Here is a 24,493-nt window from a genome sequence, read left to right as displayed (position 1 = left end):
CCCTCACCTTGTACACGTCATAGTTCTCTCTATATATATATATAATAAACATTTAGAAGGAAATGTAAAACAATTTTTCTCATATTATACGTGAATGTCCCTCACCTTGTACACGTCATAGTCCCTCTCTCTATATATATATATAATAAACATTTAGAAGGAAATGTAAAACAATTTTTCTCATATTATACGTGAATGTCCCTCACCTTGTACACGTCATAGTTCTCTCTCTATATATATATATAATAAACATTTAGAAGGAAATGTAAAACAATTTTTCTCATATTATACGTGAATGTCCCTCACCTTGTACACGTCATAGTTCTCTCTATATATATATATAATAAACATTTAGAAGGAAATGTAAAACAATTTTTCTCATATTATACGTGAATGTCCCTCACCTTGTACACGTCATAGTTCTCTCTATATATATATATAATAAACATTTAGAAGGAAATGTAAAACAATTTTTCTCATATTATACGTGAATGTCCCTCACCTTGTACACGTCATAGTTCTCTCTATATATATATATAATAAACATTTAGAAGGAAATGTAAAACAATTTTTCTCATATTATACGTGAATGTCCCTCACCTTGTACACGTCATAGTTCTCTCTATATATATATATAATAAACATTTAGAAGGAAATGTAAAACAATTTTTCTCATATTATACGTGAATGTCCCTCACCTTGTACACGTCATAGTTCTCTCTCTATATATATATATAATAAACATTTAGAAGGAAATGTAAAACAATTTTTCTCATATTATACGTGAATGTCCCTCACCTTGTACACGTCATAGTTCTCTCTATATATATATATAATAAACATTTAGAAGGAAATGTAAAACAATTTTTCTCATATTATACGTGAATGTCCCTCACCTTGTACACGTCATAGTTCTCTCTATATATATATATAATAAACATTTAGAAGGAAATGTAAAACAATTTTTCTCATATTATACGTGAATGTCCCTCACCTTGTACACGTCATAGTTCTCTCTATATATATATATAATAAACATTTAGAAGGAAATGTAAAACAATTTTTCTCATATTATACGTGAATGTCCCTCACCTTGTACACGTCATAGTTCTCTCTCTATATATATATAATAAACATTTAGAAGGAAATGTAAAACAATTTTTCTCATATTATACGTGAATGTCCCTCACCTTGTACACGTCATAGTTCTCTCTCTATATATATATATAATAAACATTTAGTAGGAAATGTAAAACAATTTTTCTCATATTATACGTGAATGTCCCTCACCTTGTACACGTCATAGTTCTCTCTATATATATATATAATAAACATTTAGAAGGAAATGTAAAACAATTTTTCTCATATTATACGTGAATGTCCCTCACCTTGTACACGTCATAGTTCTCTCTATATATATATATAATAAACATTTAGAAGGAAATGTAAAACAATTTTTCTCATATTATACGTGAATGTCCCTCACCTTGTACACGTCATAGTCTCTCTCTATATATATATATAATAAACATTTAGAAGGAAATGTAAAACAATTTTTCTCATATTATACGTGAATGTCCCTCACCTTGTACACGTCATAGTTCTCTCTATATATATATATAATAAACATTTAGAAGGAAATGTAAAACAATTTTTCTCATATTATACGTGAATGTCCCTCACCTTGTACACGTCATAGTTCTCTCTATATATATATATAATAAACATTTAGAAGGAAATGTAAAACAATTTTTCTCATATTATACGTGAATGTCCCTCACCTTGTACACGTCATAGTTCTCTCTATATATATATATAATAAACATTTAGAAGGAAATGTAAAACAATTTTTCTCATATTATACGTGAATGTCCCTCACCTTGTACACGTCATAGTTCTCTCTATATATATATATAATAAACATTTAGTAGGAAATGTAAAACAATTTTTCTCATATTATACGTGAATGTCCCTCACCTTGTACACGTCATAGTTCTCTCTATATATATATATAATAAACATTTAGAAGGAAATGTAAAACAATTTTTCTCATATTATACGTGAATGTCCCTCACCTTGTACACGTCATAGTTCTCTCTCTATATATATATAATAAACATTTAGAAGGAAATGTAAAACAATTTTTCTCATATTATACGTGAATGTCCCTCACCTTGTACACGTCATAGAATGTCCCTCTCTCATATATATATATATAATAAACATTTAGAAGGAAATGTAAAACAATTTTTCTCATATTATACGTGAATGTCCCTCACCTTGTACACGTCATAGTTCTCTCTATATATATATATAATAAACATTTAGAAGGAAATGTAAAACAATTTTTCTCATATTATACGTGAATGTCCCTCACCTTGTACACGTCATAGTTCTCTCTATATATATATATAATAAACATTTAGAAGGAAATGTAAAACAATTTTTCTCATATTATACGTGAATGTCCCTCACCTTGTACACGTCATAGTTCTCTCTATATATATATATAATAAACATTTAGTTCTCTCTCTATATATATATATAATAAACATTTAGGAAATGTAAAACAATTTTTCTCATATTATACGTGAATGTCCCTCACCTTGTACACGTCATAGTTCTCTCTCTATATATATATAATAAACATTTAGAAGGAAATGTAAAACAATTTTTCTCATATTATACGTGAATGTCCCTCACCTTGTACACGTCATAGTTCTCTCTATATATATATATAATAAACATTTAGAAGGAAATGTAAAACAATTTTTCTCATATTATACGTGAATGTCCCTCACCTTGTACACGTCATAGTTCTCTCTATATATATATATAATAAACATTTAGAAGGAAATGTAAAACAATTTTTCTCATATTATACGTGAATGTCCCTCACCTTGTACACGTCATAGTTTTCTATATATATATATAATAAACATTTAGAAGGAAATGTAAAACAATTTTTCTCATATTATACGTGAATGTCCCTCACCTTGTACACGTCATAGTTCTCTATATATATATATAATAAACATTTAGAAGGAAATGTAAAACAATTTTTCTCATATTATACGTGAATGTCCCTGTCCCTCACCTTGTACACGTCATAGTTCTCTCTATATATATATATAATAAACATTTAGAAGGAAATGTAAAACAATTTTTCTCATATTATACTTGAATGTCCCTCACCTTGTACACGTCATAGTTCTCTCTCATATATATATATATAATAAACATTTAGTAGGAAATGTAAAACAATTTTTCTCATATTATACGTGAATGTCCCTCACCTTGTACACGTCATAGTTCTGTAAAACAATTTTTCTCATATTATATATATATATATATAAACAACATTTAAGGAAATGTAAAACAATTTTTCTCATATTATACGTGAATGTCCCTCACCTTGTACACGTCATAGTTCTCTCTATATATATATATAATAAACATTTAGAAGGAAATGTAAAACAATTTTTCTCATATTATACGTGAATGTCCCTCACCTTGTACACGTCATAGTTCTCTCTATATATATATATAATAAACATTTAGTAGGAAATGTAAAACAATTTTTCTCATATTATACGTGAATGTCCCTCACCTTGTACACGTCATAGTTCTCTCTCTATATATATATAATAAACATTTAGTAGGAAATGTAAAACAATTTTTCTCATATTATACGTGAATGTCCCTCACCTGTGTCAATACATTATCTATGACTCTAATAAACATTTAGTCAAGCAAAGTTCCCTCTCTCATAGAAACGTCTATATATATATATATAATAAACATTTAGAAGGAAATGTAAAACAATTTTTCTCATATTATACGTGAATGTCCCTCACCTTGTACACGTCATAGTTCTCTCTCTAAAACAAATGCTAAATTACAAATTAGGCCTGAAAGTCCAGAAATAAAATTATGGAAGGTAAAATATCTAAAACTATCATTGTTTCTTACCTCCATAGGCGTGCTTTCAGCTGACAAGGAAGTAAACCCAACAATGTCACTGAAATATATCGTAACACACTCGAATGTTTCCGGCCGAACATGGTTTCCTGACTTAAGTTGTTCAGCTACGTACCTATAAGTTACAAAGTAGAGTTATAAACTAAATATATATATATATATATAATTAGTGAAATGTATACACAGGTGTTAATACAGTAACACCCTACTTGTTTTAAAGTACATGAAACTAGCTCAAAAAAAAATAACACACGAGTAATTACCATTGCTTCTGCCAGTTAAACCTGTCATCAACATGTAGAAAAGTGTCGTGAACTTTGAACAGCTAACTGTTTATATTATTGTCATGGTAATAAAATATTTAACGATACGGTTAAAAAGCACGATATTTTCAAAGACAAACAATTACAATAACTGAAATAAAATATAACTTGAAGATATTAGAATAAGGAAACAGCGTCCTCTGCACGTTCCCTGGCATGGTTTGTTAGGCCTATAAAAAAGGAAAAACGATCGGTCAGAGGTAGTGTTTCTGTTTCAAAACCGCCAGTTTTCCTATCTTTTCCTTCTATTAGGCTTAGAGCTGGTGTGTAAATATTGTTTTATTAGCACTTATGTATAATGTTAATATAGCCCATAATGATAACATCGAGACACATCGTAAATAATTTTTAATTCAAGCTAATCTGTGACCTCCAAAACATTTACTCACTTGTTTCGCCTTTTCAACTTCAAAATAATAAATAACACACAACGTTTGAATTGTTTGTTAGATTTGCTACCTTCGGAAAAGCCGATAGAACTATCTGCCGTGTCTACCGCGGGAAATAAAACCGTGAATTTTATTGTTGCAAGTCTGTAGACTTACCGCTTTCCCACTAGAGGGACTAACGTTAAAAAACTTATTGGCTTGAATTAAAACTTTTTAATTGTACATTTATTCGAACGTTGTGTGATGTTTATTATTTTACTTGGTGTACATTCCAAAATTAACTAACTCTAAAGGCAGTTCAAAACTTACTATTTAGCTTGCTATCTAGGTCAATGAAGTGTAACACTACAAACAGGGGAATATTAAATGCATTACGCTTGCAAGGAATACAACATGTTTCGTGCTACTGGAAGGAATATTATCTGTGATGAAGATACTGTGCTTACTTAATAAAATTATACATTAAATATGAATATATTTTTCTTTACTTGTGAAATTATCATTATGAAACTGAAGGAGGCTACCAAATAAACGAAAAGAACTAATAAAAACTAATAAATTGTTATATTGTTATGGTAAGTTGTGTCAACGTATTACAAAAATACGTATTTGGTATATTTATTTTCCAAGATTTTGTACTTCCAATTATGGAAAGATCATTGTAAGTTAGAGTAATATATTTCCAAAACATAGAGGTGTTGTATATTCGTATCTATAGAAATATATTTCTTATTGTTTTCATTATGTATGCTATTAAGGGTTTGGGTTTATAACGCTAAAATTCGGATTTCGATATCCGTGGTGGATACAGGACATATAGCCCAGTTTTGTCCTTAAGAATAAACAAACAAGCCAGATGTTATATAGTGCATTTCATTTGTTATTAAGAACAAAGCTACACAAAACACTATACGTTTTCTGCCCACCATAGGTATCAAAACCCGGTTCCAAGCAGTATCAGCCTGCAGACATAGCGCTGTGCTACTGGTATGTATAGACTGCATCTACAAGTATTCGTTTGATCGTGTCCATAGGTATAAAAGGCAATATACAGCCTATAACTCATACATAAATATATTACCTAATATACAGTTTATAACTCAAACATTTATAAATTACACAAAAGGAAACATATAATTATTATTAATTTGTAACTTAATATATAGTCTATAACTTGTAGACTAATATATATCTCAATACACAGTCTATAAGTAACACATCAATATATGAACCAACAGCATCCTATAACGTATATATTAAAACATCAACAATCATTTTTACTTCGTAATCAAACTTTTGACATCAAAGTATAGAATATCATACTATTATAGAGTTAAGATTCTCAATGAAAAATCCTTTGCTAAACGCACGACTCTAATAACGAAACATTTCACGTGGGACTACGTGATACAACTTTTATAATTAAACATTTCACTCAGATGTACGTGGAACAACTCTAATAATTAAATATTCTACTTGGAAGTACTTAGTACAACTCTAATAATTAAACAACTCACTTGGGAGATCTTGATACAACTCTAATAATTAAACATCTCATCTGAAAGTACTTGATAAAACTCTAATAATTAAATATAACACCTGCATGTAGGAAGTACAACTCTAGTAACTGAACATTTCACATGGAGGTACTTGGAACAACTCAAATAATTAAACATTTCACTTGAAAGTACGTGGTACAACTCAACTAATTAAATATTACACCTGGAATTACTTGGTACAGCCCCCAAATAAAGAAACATTTCACTATGAAGTATTTGAAACAACCCTAATAATTAAACGTTTCACTATGAAGTACTTGGTACAACTCTAATAGCTAAACATTTCACACGGATGAACTTGGTACAACTCTAATAATTAAACGTTTCACTATGAAGTACTTGGTACAACTCTAATAATTTAACATTTCACACGGATGAACTTGGTACAACTCTAATAATTAAACATTTCACAAAGAAGTACATGGTACTCTGCTAATAAATAAACATTTCACGAGGAAGTACTTGGAACAACTCTAATAATAAAACATTTAACATGGAAGTACTTGGAACAACTCTAATTAATAATCATTTGACATGTAAGTATGTGATAGAACTCTAGTAATTAAACATACCACATGGAAGTACTTGATGCAACTATAATAATTAAACATTTCACTGGGAAATAATTGGTACATCTCAAATAATTCAATATTTCACTTGGAAGTACGTTGTACAACTGTAACAGTTAAACATTTCTCTTGAAAGTATGTGGCACAACTCTACTAATTAAACATTTCACCTGCTAGTACTGGGTACAACTCTAATAATTAAACATTTCACCTGAAATACTTGGTACAACCCTAAGAATTAAAATCTCACCTGGAGGTACTTGATACAACTGTGATAAGTAAACATTTCACATGGAAGTACTTGGTATTAATCTAATAATTAAACATTTTACCTGAAACTACGTGGTACAGCTCTAATAATTTAACATTTCACTGGGAAGTACTTGATACAACTCTAATAATTCCACATTTCACCTGGGAAGTACTTGGTACAGCTCTAATAATTAAACATTTTACCTGGGAAGTACTTGGTACAGCTCTAATAATTTAACATTTCACTGGGAAGTTGTTGGTACAACTCTAATAATTAAATATTTCACGGGGAAGTACTTGGTACAGCTCTAATAATTAAACATTTTACCTGGGAAGTACTTGGTACAGCTCTAATAATTAAACATTTTACCTGGGAAGTACTTGGTACAGCTCTAATAATTAAACATTTTACCTGGAAAGTACTTGGTACAGCTCTAATAATTAAACATTTTACCTGGGAAGTACTTAATACAGCTCTAATAATTAAACATTTTACCTGGGAAGTACTTAATACAGCTCTAATAATTAAACATTTTACCTGGGAAGTATTTAATACAGCTCTAATAATTAAACATTTTACCTGGGAAGTACTTGGTACAGCTCTAATAATTAAACATTTTACCTGGGAAGTACTTGGTACAGCTTTAATAATTAAACATTTTACCTGGGAAGTACTTAATACAGCTCTAATAATTAAACATTTTACCTGGAAAGTACTTGGAACAACTCTAATAATAAAACATTTAACATGGAAGTACTTGGAACAACTCTAATTAATAATCATTTGACATGTAAGTATGTGATAGAACTCTAGTAATTAAACATACCACATGGAAGTACTTGATGCAACTATAATAATTAAACATTTCACTGGGAAATAATTGGTACATCTCAAATAATTCAATATTTCACTTGGAAGTACGTTGTACAACTGTAACAGTTAAACATTTCTCTTGAAAGTATGTGGCACAACTCTACTAATTAAACATTTCACCTGCTAGTACTGGGTACAACTCTAATAATTAAACATTTCACCTGAAATACTTGGTACAACCCTAAGAATTAAAATCTCACCTGGAGGTACTTGATACAACTGTGATAAGTAAACATTTCACATGGAAGTACTTGGTATTAATCTAATAATTAAACATTTTACCTGAAACTACGTGGTACAGCTCTAATAATTTAACATTTCACTGGGAAGTACTTGATACAACTCTAATAATTCCACATTTCACCTGGGAAGTACTTGGTACAGCTCTAATAATTAAACATTTTACCTGGGAAGTACTTGGTACAGCTCTAATAATTTAACATTTCACTGGGAAGTACTTGGTACAACTCTAATAATTTAACATTTCACACGGATGAACTTGGTACAACTCTAATAATTAAACATTTCACAAAGAAGTACATGGTACAGCTCTAATAATTAAACATTTTACCTGGGAAGTACTTGGTACAGCTCTAATAATTAAACATTTTACCTGGAAAGTACTTGGTACAGCTCTAATAATTAAACATTTTACCTGGGAAGTACTTAATACAGCTCTAATAATTAAACATTTTACCTGGGAAGTACTTAATACAGCTCTAATAATTAAACATTTTACCTGGGAAGTATTTAATACAGCTCTAATAATTAAACATTTTACCTGGGAAGTACTTGGTACAGCTCTAATAATTAAACATTTTACCTGGGAAGTACTTGGTACAGCTTTAATAATTAAACATTTTACCTGGGAAGTACTTAATACAGCTCTAATAATTAAACATTTTACCTGGAAAGTACTTGGTACAGCTCTAATAATTAAACATTTTACCTGGGAAGTACTTGGTACAGCTTTAATAATTAAACATTTTACCTGGGAAGTACTTAATACAGCTCTAATAATTAAACATTTTACCTGGGAAGTACTTGGTACAGCTCTAATAATTAAACATTTTACCTGGGAAGTACTTGGCACAGCTCTAATAATTAAACATTTTACCTGGGAAGTACTTGGTACAGCTCTAATAATTAAACATTTTACCTGGGAAGTACTTGGCCCAGCTCTAATAATTAAACATTTTACCTGGGAAGTACTTGGCACAGCTCTAATAATTAAATATTTTACCTGGGAAGTACTTGGTACAGCTCTAATAATTAAACATTTTACCTGGGAAGTACTTGGTACAATAATTCTTCACTTTTTTTCTTTTCTTCGAGAAATGCAGCTGTCCTTTCCTCTACTAGGGATTCCAAGTTGTTAGCGTACTGTTCCATCCGAGATAAAAGGTTGTCTAAGAAGTTTTTACTTCCCATTCCCCTGAAGAAGTGAATAAAAATATATATAGTTATTCTGTAATATTTAAAGATTGAGTGTTATAAATATATGAGATTTTAGTAGACGTTTTAACTCTGTTTTATTTTTACTGAAGGGATCTACAGTCATGCATTCATATATATGTTCCTCATATGCTTTCTAACAATGGGGCTATCTGCTACGCCTGCTTAGGGGACTCGAGCCCCTGAACGTAGCGCTGTAAGTCAGAGGAGTTAGTGCTCTACCACAAGTGACAAATCTTTAATATTGTGATGAAATAGGTTATATTCTATTGAAGATGCATGGTAATTTTAACTGATATGTTATATTCTATTGAAGATGCATGGTAATTTTAACTAATATGTTATATTCTATTGAAGATGCATGGTAATTTTAACTAATATGTTATATTCTATTGAAGATGCATGATAATTTTAACTGATATGTTATATTCTATTGAAGATGCATGGTAATTTTAACTGATGTTATAAAGATGAATGGATGAAATAATTAATTACATGAAAGATTTCTTCTTGTGTAAAATGCGAGATGTTTTTATTCATTAAAATGAAACCCATGGTTCTCTTGTCTTAACAAACAATAATGAATTAACATATTGTGTGTACTTTCTCTGTTCGAAACTAAAGGTTATTTTCTAAGTTTGGTGTTGGAAAAACTGCTCACTTTGTAATTCTCTTCAGTTGATGTTTGACTTGGTAAACACTCGGTCTGCTACTTGGCCCCTCTGCCCAGCACTGATGTAAAATGTCCATTAAATCAGTGGGGCAGTTTTCAGGAAGAACCTCTGGTCTGAAAGGGGGTACACTTCCTATCTTCACTCGATGAAGGATTTCTGATCAAATGAAATCAGAAGTGAAATTTTCTACCAAAGTTTAACTACAACTCTTCAATACCTTATGTTAAAGTGATAACATTCTTTAACATGTGGTTAGACAGCAGGGTCAATAACATGTGGTAAGGTGAAGGGATTCTTTAGCATGTGTTAAAGTGACAACATTCTTTAACATGTGGTAAGACAGCAGGGTTAATAACATGTGGTAAGGTGAAATAATTCATTAACACAGTTTGGATGAATCAAAATTACATGTTAGAATATTATATGGTCTGTTTTTTTATTTTTTAGTTTTTATTTTCTCTAATGTACAATGTTTGGAGTAGTAAGAAGTCCATAGAAAAACAAGATTACATATTAATGCACGTGTGCACGTCACAGATTGTGTTTTCTTATTCGCCACATTATTGTGTGATAATTCATTGGATTTATTAAAATTAGAACAATTTAAGCATCTGTCTCCAACATAATAATATTAATAAATCACATCGTATTTAAGCCATGTTACGTATTACGTAATGTTACATTTTCATTGTTGAATTATATTATAACTTAAGACAAACTGTTAGATTACACTATGTAACACAAATATTGTTACTGGATAGTATGTGTTATTTCTTAATTGCTTATGTTGTAAAAGTACAGAAAATGGCCATTATTCCCTTCAAATTTTGCTTTTGTGACCTGGATAATGAAATTTAGAAATTAACCTATTTTGTATGTAAGAACGGAGGCCCGGCATGGCCAGGTGGGTTAAGGCGTTCAACTCCTAATCTGAGGGTCGTGGGTTCGAATCCCGGTCGCACCAAACATGCTCGCCCTTTCAGCCGTGGGGGCCTTATAATGTGACGGTCAATCCCACTACTTGTTGGTAAAAGAGTAGCCCAAGAGTTGGCTGTGGGTGGTTATGACTAGCAGCCTTCCCGCTAGTCTTATACTGCTAAATTACGGATAGTTAGCACAGATAGCCCTCGAATAGCTTTGCGCGAAATTCAAAACAATAAATAAATAAATGTAAAAATGGGCAAATTTGTACATTTTCATTTACATAAGGACTGAATAAAACAGTATATGAATCAAGATTTACATGTATTTAAAAAAAGATACACAAAAATGTTTAGAAGTGAGTAGTTTCTCGAGATTTGCGACTGTAATGCAAATCACTTTCACATATCAGCCCCCACATATAGTCTCGGCATTCAACTTTGTTAGACCAAGATCTCTGATCAAGTCATTGAGGTCTCTTTGGTTGGGGTAGTGTGGGTTTCTCTCACCAGCTGAAGCTCTAAAATTGTAATCTAAATCTTCAACGTCTTCCTCCTCTTCTGATTTGCTGCTCTCTTCTGAGGATGGCTGCTTTCTCTCTGGCGGAGTGGGTATAGGGAGCTCAGGGCAGTGTGGCACTGGAGTGATGGATGATGGAAGGTCCGGATACATAATAGCAGATGCATTCTTGCCAGCCCGATGTTTGGAAGGGTCCACCACGCAGAAGTAGCAATTGCTTGAGTGGTCAGTGGGCTCATGCTAAATTCTTGGAATATTGAACTTCATGGCTCTCTTTTCCCCTCTGTATCGTTCTGCAAAAGAGCAAAATAAACTTGTTATTATGAAGAATAAATATATTTTATCCACAACCAATGTGTAAGAGGTTCATGCAAAATATTTGTGATAGTTTTTCTGTATTATTGGAAAAAAATGTATTTAAATTTTAAAAGGTATAAAATTTGTATAATATGAGATCTTACTGTTCAAGTAAGCAGACATTGTCTGTCTTACCTTCTAGGGATGTTTTGCAGTGTTCGCAGGTAAAATAAGGTACCGAGGATTTGTCTTGATCTCCAACAGGCATACCGAAATATGTCTTGTAGGCTTCACACATTTTAGCAGATGCTGTCACAGAGTGCTTTTTCGCTCTTGTCTCAATAAATTGGCCACATACATAGCAGAATGTGTCTGGAGAATTCTTGCAGCTTCTTGGTGCCATCTCTGATAAAATCAGATAGGTCTATATGTTCACTTAGACATCTGGAACAAAACTGAAGTGGTGACTGGTGAGCCCCTGTATATATATTACCATGGAAAGTTCTAGAAAATTCTTAAAGGTTCTTGAAAATTCTCGTAAGTTCTACAATATTCTAGAAAGTTCGAGAAAATTCTCAATCAGCTACTCAGCACTGAGTCTACTTGGAATGTTCTGGAACATGGGTAAATTTGAAAATTTCATTTACCAGGTCAAAATTTGAAGAGAAAAATAGGTCTTTTCCATTTCCTTTTGGCATAAGTAATTGGGAAATAACACTTTCTGCCCAGGAACAAGAAAAAATAGAAATTTTCTTACATAGTGTTATTTATGGCTGGATGGAAATAAGTGGTTAAAGTGAAGCGAGATTGAACTGTTAATCTGAGAATTCATGGTTCTCGCCACTTTACCCTAAAAGTGTGGTTCAAATCCCTCTTGTCGATCAGACAACTGCAGCTACGGGGGGTGTACAACGTTTTGTTAGCCTAACGCTACACAGAGAGAGAAGGCATGAAGTGACATCTTTATGTCGTGGGACTTATTCATTAACTGTAATTTTCCTAGAAGCAACTAGTGATATTAGGACCAAAACGTTGCTGTTTATTTGGCACTTTATATATAATTACGAGTCATGACGTAGTAGTTATTCAGTAATTGTAATTTTTATGTGTGAGTTAACACACTATATGAAATATCAATATATATATATACTCATATAAATAATCATTTAGTACTCGGTTCTAGACTCTATTTGATTTCAGTTTTTGTGATGTAGTGAATTATAATTTTTGCACTTGGAGGTGATATTAAAATCGAGTCCATGTGGATGTATCTCAAAAACTCATAAGTCGATGTACAGGATAGTCAGTACCGGACAGTCCTACCCAAACTGTGTCCGGATCTAAATCCTCATCAGGATTCTGGCTCACTTTATTTTCGCGGTTTTGGATTAATAACTGTAAAGTCTGATCGGATTTGAACCACATTTCTTGGACACATTAAGGTTGAGACTCCTCACCATACCACAAGTATCTGAGAATGATTTTCTGAGTTTACGAAGGTTAAATTGGACATTATCCAATAAAACACATACAATCTCGAAGAGCAGCAATAGGAGGAAAGTGTATGACCTCTCTGATAGACCTTACTTTGTAATTAATTTATTCTCTTACAATAATCCATGTATTTTTGAAAGTCTTGAGTATATCTTAAAGTTCGTAATATTTTGATGTTGTTGTTTTAAAATAAAGTAAAATAAGTCAATGTTCTTTAAACAGGTTTTCAAATTAAATAACAAAATATTAATATGGACATATTATTGTTGTAATAAACAATACGCTTGTTAACCTGAAGTTGACCTAAGAAGGTCGAAACGTTGTTCTGTACTTTATTTTAATTAAAGTACTAATACCCGTACCAGGTGTCATGAGAATACATTTTTACTTCAAGTGGGTTTCTCGTCATCACGAAAAACAATACGCTTATTCATAAAAGATGGAAGTTTTAATGAAATATTTCGGTGTAATTTTATGTTTGATACAGTGTGTAACCCTCTGTTTAATATTAATGAAATTTCTGATGTAATTCTGTATTTATTACAAATGGGACATCCTGGTATCAACTTATAATTACCTTCAATAAAGTATTCTAGTCTAATTCAAAATTTATTATCCCCGCCTCCCTGTAGCACAGTGACATATCTGTACACTTATAACGCTAGAAATCGGGTTTCGATACCCCTGGTGGGCAGAGCACAGTTAGCCCATCGTGTAGTTTTGTGTTTAACTACAAACCCACAAAATATATTTATTGATAGTTAAATATTCTGATATAATATTACAGTTGATAGGCCCGGCATAGTCAGGTAGGTAAGACGCTTGACTAGCAATCTGAGGGTCGTGAATTCGAATATTTATCCTACCAAACATAATCGCCATTTCAGCTGTGTGGGCGTTGTAATGTGACGACCAATCCCACTATTCTTTGGTAAAAGAGTACCCCCGAGAATTGGTGGTGGGTGGTTATGACTAGCTACCTTCCCTCTGGTCTTACATCGCTAAATTAGAAATGGCCAGTACAGGTAGCCTTCGTGCAGCTTTGCGCGAAATTAAAAACTAAACTTAAAATTAATGATACATTTGAGAGTATATTTTATTACTTATGATATTGTGAATCCGGAAACTATAAGGCTGAACCCAGGTGTTTGCCAACCACTCGCTAGTACAGCACTTGAAACGATCATTGTTTCTTGGGATACAAGCTAGTTTCAACGTTTCTTAAACTCTTGATAAATACCTGTTCTCATGTTTGTTTTAATATACCAGGAACGGAAATAAACACAGAAATATAGAACGTTTGACACTCTTACACGAACTATTTTTGCGCAAAGATACACAGCATCCTCCCCTTCTTCCCCAACCTCTTCAGTTACTCTTTGTGACGTAACAGTTATGTATAGCGCACCCTAGTGTCCAAACTGCGTGCGGCAAATGAACGCGAATCACAGTTTAGGTATGCTGACCAATGGAACACAGTCGGCCCAAAGTAGCTGGACACGTTGAATCATTTCAACTAACCAATAGAAAAAAACCCTTTATTTTCCAAATTACATTTGTTAACATAAGTGTAATTACAGGGTGAGAGGAGGATAAACAGGTAGAAGATGCCCCACATCTTTCCATGGGGTATAGTGTACACATGACAAATGAGGCCTTCATTGTGCCCTCTCTCTTTACGTTCCACATCCTGCCAATGTTTTCCGTTCGTCTTAAAATTAGTTGTTAACTAAAAAATTTATAAAATCGTTTCAAAAATTATACTCTTACATATTAGATGTTATAATATATTAAATATTTAGTTTGCAATATTTCTGAGTTAGTTTTAGCTCTGTTCGGTTACAAAGAGTTAACAGCCAATAATGATAAAGTTTATGACAAACTTTTGCAACGGTCCCGACAATTATAACATATATTTATTAACATACCTCTAGGTTCCATAAAATGTCTCACTTTGTTAACGTCCAAGTTTTCGTAAGGACATGTCCGAGTGATGACTTCCTGTAATATTATAGCAAAGCTGTAGACGTCACCTTTTTGTGAACCTTGTTCTTCGGGGTGAATCTGTCTCAAGTGTTCTGGAGCAATCCAGAAAAGATCTCCTGTTGGAGGCGTTATAAAAATTAACTTAGTAAAGAAATACAATTGTTCTCCTAAAAACACTAATTTTTTAACTCACTACAAAATTAGCTCTCTCTCTGTTGTTAAGTACCTTACATCTATAACAATGACGACCCAGTCCAGTTATTTATAGACCTTTGTTGATACAGTTTCTGTTATACGTCTGAAGTGTTAGGCTATAAACAAAACAGCTACTTTATGTTTTGTTCGTTTGTTCAAGTTCGTATACACTTCCTCAAATATTACATGCGTTATTTTTCATTGATTTTGGACAAATAGACTAGAGAAACGGCAGCTAGTCAACAATAACAAATCTTAAAGGTTGACAATAAAATAGTTGGATTTTACACACCAACCATCAACTGTTGTGCTGCTCTAATCGAGAGAGTTGTCTGTCAATCTTTTATAGGGCACCCACGACGTAGAGTTATACAGTAAAGGGACACGAATTATAAACATTTGGAAATCCAATATGACACATTAACCTAAAGAACACGCCCGGCATCATTATAAAGAAGCAACAACGATTTTTATATTGAAAATATCTGTCACAGAATTTAGGGAACTTTGTGATGAAACTGGAGTAGTGGTATATTAATAATCCTGGATAAAAAAAAGATGAAACTGGAGTAATATATATCAATAACTCTGGATAAACAAAAAGATGAAACTGGAGTAGTGGTATATCAATAATCCTGGATAAACAAAAAGATGAAACTGGAGTAACATATATCAATAACTCTGGATAAAAAGAAGATGAAACTGGAGTAGTGGTATGTCAATAACTTTGGATAAAAAAAAGATAAAACTGGAGTAGTGGTATGTCAATAATCCTGGATAAACAAAAAGGTGAAACTGGAGTAATATACTCTTCAAAAAAAGAAACCCAAAAGGGATATTTTTGTTATTTTAAAGAGAAATATAAGTAATAACGTTACAAGCTCAGAGCATGTGATGTTACACGTCTTAAGGCACTGATCGTCAGACCAAAATGACAATAAAAGTTGTGCACTTTGAAAACGGAGGAAAACATCGGATTTTTCGCCAAAACGCATTCGTGTCCAATAAATTTGTTTGAGAGATCTGCATGTTCTGCAAGTGCAACATGCGCAAAATCCCTATAAGTGACGGGTTATCGGTTTGCATAGCTCAGTGTTAAGCCACCGACACGCAATACAGTTACGCCAAGACTGACTGAAGCACAACGCAACAACGCCATTGGTCGTTTCGAAGCAGGCGAATCTCGATCAGATGTTGCCAGAGCTGTGAATGTCCACCCAAGCACCATCACAAGGCTATGGAATCGTCTCCAACAACATGGATCAACTTGTGACCGTCCACGATCTGGCAGACCTCGTGTGACCACGCCCGCACAAGATCGCTATATCCGGTTACGTCACCTTCGGAATAGGACCACCACTGCGACGTCTACTGCCTCAACCATACCAGGGCTGCGTAGGGTTTCCGATCAGACCGTACGCAACCGTCGACGAGATTCTTAGGCCCCATGTGCAACCTATCATGGTGAACGTCAACGACGCTTTTCAACATGACAACGCTCGTCCTCACACAGCCCGACTCACCACTGTCTTCTTGAGACACCACAACATCAACGTTCTTTCGTGGCCCTCCAGATCACCAGATTTAAACCCCATCGAACATCTTTGGGACGATTTGGACGGACGTCTACGACGGCGACAACCTCAACCGCAGACTCTACTTCAGCTTGCAGCAGCTTTGCAGGCTGAGTGGACAGCCATTCCACAGGATGTGATTCGCCATCTCATCGCTTCCATTGGCAGGAGATGCCAAGCAGTTATTGATGCTCACTGTGGGCATACTCGTAATTGACGTTGAGTGACGTTAAAGTTCAACTAGTAAGCGTGGACTTCGCCTTTGCAGACTTTGGATGTTCAGCAGTGAAGGTGCAAAGTTTCACACATGTCATACAGAACCACCCAGAATAAACTTGTTAACAATACGTCTCAAATTTTGCCTTTTGCGTTTCTTTTTTTGAAAAGTATATATTAATAACTCTGGATAAAAAGAAAATGAAACTGGAGTAGTGGTATGTCAATAACTCTGGATAACAAAAAAGATGAAACTGAGGTAGTGGTATATCAATAATCCTGGATAAAAAAAAAAGAAGATGAAACTGGAGTAGTGGTATGTCAATAATCCTGGATAAACAAAAAGATGAAACTGGAGTAATATATATCAATAACTCTGGATAAAATTAGTGTTAGAATACCAACTAGAGTCAGTGGTACAATACTTACTGAGGTTGGTGACAATATACTTACTAAGGTTAGTGTTAGAATACCAACTAGAGCCAGTGGTACAATACTTACTAAGGTTAGTGTTAGAATACCAACTAGAGCCAGTGGTACAATACTTACTAAGGTTAGTGTTAGAATACCAACTAGAGTCAGTGGTACAATATTTACTGAGGTTGGTGACAATATACTTACTAAGTTTGGTGTTAGAATACCAACTAGAGCCAGTGGTACAATATTTACTGGGGTTGGTGACAATATACTTATTAAGGTTAGTGTTAGAATACCAACTAGAGCCAGTGGTACAATATTTACTAGGGTTGGAGATAGAATATTGACTCAACTCTACACTTACTAGGGTTAATGAAGGCTTGTCTCTGCTGGTTCCACAGAGAACGTAATCCAAATTCCGTTAACTTGACAACAAATCTAGTGTCAATTAAACAGTTTTTTGAACGTAGCCTGCCGTGGTATAGAATTCCACTCTGATGTATAAAGAGTAAACCCTAAAACAACAGAACCTTCAATGTTATACTGCATATATTCTGTTTTGAAGATTATTTATAGGGTTAGAGCGAGATTCTTTCCAATAAAAATAACGTGTTGAAATTAATGATTTTATTTATTTATTTCCTATTCATGTTTTTTGAATGAGGTGTGGTATTAAATAATTAATATATTTTGATTATTTACCCATTTTCATTTGTATCTTAAGATATTTTTAATTAGTTACTGATTTTGCTACTGTCTTTAGTTGCTGTTCGGTTTACAACAGTTCGTGCTACACTGCGCTGTTGATTTTAACTCTGTACTGGTATCTGTCTTGTAAACAATAGTTTGTACTTTACTGTGCTGTTGATTTTAGCTCTGTACTGGTATCTGTCTTGTAAACGATAGTTTGTGCTTTACTGTGCTGTTGATTTTAACTCTGTACTGGTATCTGTCTTGTAAACAACAGTTCGTGCTACACTGTGCTGTTAATTTAACCTTGTAATGGTATCTGTCTTGTAAACAACAGTTCGTGCTACACTGTGCTGTTAATTTTAACTCTGTCTGTACTGGTATCTGTCTTGTAAACAACAGTTCGTGCTACACCGTGCTGTTGAGTTTAACTCTGTACTGACAAGCAGTCTTCTTTACGTATTCGCAAATACAGTTTATGTTGCTCTGTTCTGCTGTCTTCTTTATGTATTGACAAATACAGTTTATGTTGCTCTATTCTGCTGTCTTCTTTATGTATTCACAAATGCAGTTCATGTTGCTGTCTTCTTTTCGAGTTGGTGACGAATTAACACAGAGCCTACGTTTGGAAACATATGGTTTAAACACCTACATAAGTGGTAAACAAACTTTGTCCTAAACAGATTATAATACCTTCACAATGTTAAGACACATTGTGAACTACACAGTTTATAAAGCTTACCTCCACAATGTCACTTATGATGGAGAATCTGAAAGGCCAGTCAATCTTCATGCTATCGTTACTTAAGAGGTCCTGTCAGTAAAACTTAGAGATTATGTTTCAAACCAAGCTTTCACTACCCGTTATATATAAACACAATTCTTTTTTTAACAGAAATAGTTCCATGCTCAACATGAATATAAAATCATATATGTAATATTTTACTGACACACGAATTTTTAGAGAAATAAATAGGAAAACAACTAAAATTAAATACAAATTAAAAAGACTAAAATACAGACATTTCATATCTGTTTGTGCTTTCTCCCCTTTTACGTAATAATGTTGAAAAGGAATTTATTAAAATAAACAGTTAGGCCTTCGTAAAATATCTTTACCGTTGAGATCACTACTTCAAGATCAGCACTGTTTCTAGGTTTATAACCTTTTACAACACTGTTTCTAGATTTATAACCTTCAAGATGAGCACTGTTTCTAGGTTTATAACCTTCAAGATCAGTACTGTTTCTCGGCTTATAACCTTTTACAACACTGTTTCTAGATTTATAACCTTCAAGATCAGCACTGTTTCTATTTATAGCCTTTTACAGCACTATTTCTAGGCTTATAGCCTTTTCACAGCACTGTTTCTAGACTTATAACCTTTTTACAACACTGTTTCTAGATTTATAGCCTTTAAGCAGCATTATTTTTAGGTTCATAACCTTATTACAGCACTCTTTCTAGGTTTACAACCGTTTAACCACACTGTTTATATGTTTATAGCTTTTTTATACAACATTGTTCTAGGTTTATAACCTTTTTTCAAAGCTACTTCCAGGCTTATAGCCTTTTCTACAACACTGCTTCAAGATTAGACACTAACAATTATCATTGTCTTATAACACTTGTTTGGAACGTTCATTATTGTAGAACGTTGACTCAGAGCTAACATATATTTAAAAAAACACAATTACACAATAATAATTGAAGATCAACCATTTTTATAACAGACATTGTTTTAGGACACTAATTAAAGAATACTATTATTGTACAACAGTAGTCAAGAGTGGTAATTGTTTCATTGTTTTTGAATATTGACACAAGACTCTCACTGTTTACAATACTGGTTCGAGACTAGTGTTACAAAGTTCTTAAACACTTTTACTGTTTACAATACTGTTCTAGACAAATGCTACTCATTACTTGTTGAATACTGATGTTATACAATACTGTTCTAGACAAATGCTACTCATTATTTGTTGAATACTTATGTTATACAATACTGGTTCTAGACAAATGCTACTCATTACTTGTTGAATACTGATGTTATACAATACTGGTTCTATACTAATGCTACTCATTACTTGTTGAATACTGATGTTATACAATACTGGTTCTATACTAATGCTACTCATTACTTGTTGAATACTAATGTTATACAATACTGGTTCTATACTAATGCTACTCATTACTTGTTGAATACTGATGTTACACAATACTAGTTCTATACTAATGCTACTCATTACTTGTTGAATACTGATGTTATACAATACTGGTTCTATACTAATGCTACTCATTACTTGTTGAATACTGATGTTATACAATACTGTTCTATACTAATACTACTCATAAGTTGTTGAATACTGATGTTATACAATACTGGTTCTATACTAATGCTACTCATTACTTGTTGAATACTGATGTTATACAATACTAGTTCTATACTAATGCTACTCATTACTTGTTGAATACTGATGTTATACAATACTGGTTCTATACTAATGCTACTCATTACTTGTTGAATACTGATGTTAATCATTACTGTTCTATACAAATGCTACTCATTACTTGTTGAATACTGATGTTATACAATACTGTTCTATACTAATACTACTCATAAGTTGTTGAATACTGATGTTATACAATACTGGTTCTATACTAATGCTACTCATTACTTGTTGAATACTGATGTTATACAATATTGGTTCTATACTAATGCTACTCATTACTTGTTGAATACTGATGTTACACAATACTGTTCTATACTAATGCTACTCATTACTTGTTGAATACTGATGTTATACAATACTGGTTCTATACTAATGCTACTCATTAGTTGTTGAATACTGATGTTATACAATACTGTTCTATACAAATGCTACTCATTACTTGTTGAATACTGATGTTATACAATACTGTTCTATACTAATGCTACTCATTACTTGTTGAATACTGATGTTATACAATACTGGTTCTATACTAATGCTACTCATTATTTGTTGAATACTGATGTTATACAATACTAGTTCTATACTAATGCTACTCATTACTTGTTGAATACTGATGTTATACAATACTGTTCTATACAAATGCTACTCATTACTTGTTGAATACTGATGTTATACAATACTGTTCTATACTAATGCTACTCATTACTTGTTGAATACTGATGTTATACAATACTGTTCTATACTGATGCTACTCATTACTTGTTGAATACTGATGTTATACAATACTGGTTCTATACTAATGCTACTCATTACTTGTTGAATACTGATGTTACACAATACTGTTCTATACTAATGCTACTCATTACTTGTTGAATACTTATGTTGTTCAATACTGGTTCTATACCAATGCTACTCATTACTTGTTGAATACTGATGTTATACAATATTGGTTCTATACTAATGCTACTCATTACTTGTTGAATACTGATGTTACACAATACTGTTCTCTATTAATGCTACTCATTACTTGTTGAATACTGATGTTACACAATACTGTTCTATACTAATGCTACTCATTACTTGTTGAATACTGATGTTATACAATACTGTTCTATACTGATGCTACTCATTACTTGTTGAATACTAATGTTATACAATACTGGTTCTATACTAATGCTACTCATTACTTGTTGAATACTGATGTTATACAATACTGGTTCTATACTAATGCTACTCATTACTTGTTGAATACTGATGTTACACAATACTGTTCTATACTAATGCTACTCATTACTTGTTGAATACTTATGTTATACAATACTGTTCTATACTAATGCTACTCATTACTTGTTGAATACTGATGTTATACAATACTGTTCTATACTGATGTTATACAATACTGTTCTATACTAATGCTACTCATTACTTGTTGAATACTGATGTTATACAATACTGGTTCTATACTAATGCTACTCATTACTTGTTGAATACTGATGTTATACAATACTGTTCTATACTAATACTACTCATAAGTTGTTGAATACTGATGTTATACAATACTGGTTCTATACTAATGCTACTCATTACTTGTTGAATACTGATGTTATACAATACTAGTTCTATACTAATGCTACTCATTACTTGTTGAATACTGATGTTATACAATACTGGTTCTATACTAATGCTACTCATTACTTGTTGAATACTGATGTTAATCATTACTGTTCTATACAAATGCTACTCATTACTTGTTGAATACTGATGTTATACAATACTGTTCTATACTAATACTACTCATAAGTTGTTGAATACTGATGTTATACAATACTGGTTCTATACTAATGCTACTCATTACTTGTTGAATACTGATGTTATACAATATTGGTTCTATACTAATGCTACTCATTACTTGTTGAATACTGATGTTACACAATACTGTTCTATACTAATGCTACTCATTACTTGTTGAATACTGATGTTATACAATACTGGTTCTATACTAATGCTACTCATTAGTTGTTGAATACTGATGTTATACAATACTGTTCTATACAAATGCTACTCATTACTTGTTGAATACTGATGTTATACAATACTGTTCTATACTAATGCTACTCATTACTTGTTGAATACTGATGTTATACAATACTGGTTCTATACTAATGCTACTCATTATTTGTTGAATACTGATGTTATACAATACTAGTTCTATACTAATGCTACTCATTACTTGTTGAATACTGATGTTATACAATACTGTTCTATACAAATGCTACTCATTACTTGTTGAATACTGATGTTATACAATACTGTTCTATACTAATGCTACTCATTACTTGTTGAATACTGATGTTATACAATACTGTTCTATACTGATGCTACTCATTACTTGTTGAATACTGATGTTATACAATACTGGTTCTATACTAATGCTACTCATTACTTGTTGAATACTGATGTTACACAATACTGTTCTATACTAATGCTACTCATTACTTGTTGAATACTTATGTTGTTCAATACTGGTTCTATACCAATGCTACTCATTACTTGTTGAATACTGATGTTATACAATATTGGTTCTATACTAATGCTACTCATTACTTGTTGAATACTGATGTTACACAATACTGTTCTCTATTAATGCTACTCATTACTTGTTGAATACTGATGTTACACAATACTGTTCTATACTAATGCTACTCATTACTTGTTGAATACTGATGTTATACAATACTGGTTCTATACTAATGCTACTCATTACTTGTTGAATACTGATGTTATACAATACTGTTCTATACTAATGCTACTCATTACTTGTTGAATACTGATGTTATACAATACTGTTCTATACTAATGCTACTCATTACTTGTTGAATACTGATGTTATACAATACTGTTCTATACTGATGCTACTCATTACTTGTTGAATACTAATGTTATACAATACTGGTTCTATACTAATGCTACTCATTACTTGTTGAATACTGATGTTATACAATACTGGTTCTATACTAATGCTACTCATTACTTGTTGAATACTGATGTTATACAATACTGTTCTATACTAATGCTACTCATTACTTGTTGAATACTTATGTTATACAATACTGTTCTATACTAATGCTACTCATTACTTGTTGAATACTGATGTTATACAATTCTGTTCTATACTGATGTTATACAATACTGTTCTATACTGATGCTACTCATTACTTGTTGAATACTGATGTTACACAATACTGTTCTATACTAATGCTACTCATTACTTGTTGAATACTTATGTTATACAATACTGGTTCTATACTAATGCTACTCATTACTTGTTGAATACTGATGTTATACAATACTGGTTCTATACTAATGCTACTCATTACTTGTTGAATACTGATGTTATACAATACTGTTCTATACTAATGCTACCTCATTACTTGTTGAATACTTATGTTGTTCAATACTGGTTCTATACTAATGCTACTCATTACTTGTTGAATACTGATGTTATACAATATTGGTTCTATACTAATGCTACTCATTACTTGTTGAATACTGATGTTATACAATACTGTTCTATACTAATGCTACTCATTACTTGTTGAATACTGATGTTATACAATACTGTTCTATACTAATGCTACTCATTACTTGTTGAAT

At 32.3% G+C, this 24,493-nt stretch overlaps 1 protein-coding gene across 1 annotated transcript in view; it reads right to left on the bottom strand.

Annotated features, from left to right (window-relative positions):
• LOC143224051 (atrial natriuretic peptide receptor 1-like) overlaps window positions 1–24,493 on the bottom strand; it is a 136,707-nt gene that overhangs the window by 50,546 nt on the left and 61,668 nt on the right. The window contains exons 12-17 of the mRNA XM_076452513.1: window positions 19,128–19,199; window positions 18,060–18,210; window positions 15,236–15,409; window positions 10,064–10,232; window positions 9,233–9,382; window positions 3,973–4,096 (exon numbers count right to left, since the gene is read on the bottom strand). Coding sequence (XP_076308628.1) covers window positions 3,973–4,096; window positions 9,233–9,382; window positions 10,064–10,232; window positions 15,236–15,409; window positions 18,060–18,210; window positions 19,128–19,199 — 840 coding nt within the window. The remainder of the gene's footprint in view (window positions 1–3,972; window positions 4,097–9,232; window positions 9,383–10,063; window positions 10,233–15,235; window positions 15,410–18,059; window positions 18,211–19,127; window positions 19,200–24,493) is intronic.

This window comes from Tachypleus tridentatus, chromosome 8, assembly GCF_004210375.1.
Source record: "Tachypleus tridentatus isolate NWPU-2018 chromosome 8, ASM421037v1, whole genome shotgun sequence".
Lineage (NCBI taxonomy): Eukaryota > Metazoa > Arthropoda > Merostomata > Xiphosura > Limulidae > Tachypleus > Tachypleus tridentatus.
This window is presented reverse-complemented; position numbering and strand designations above follow the sequence as displayed.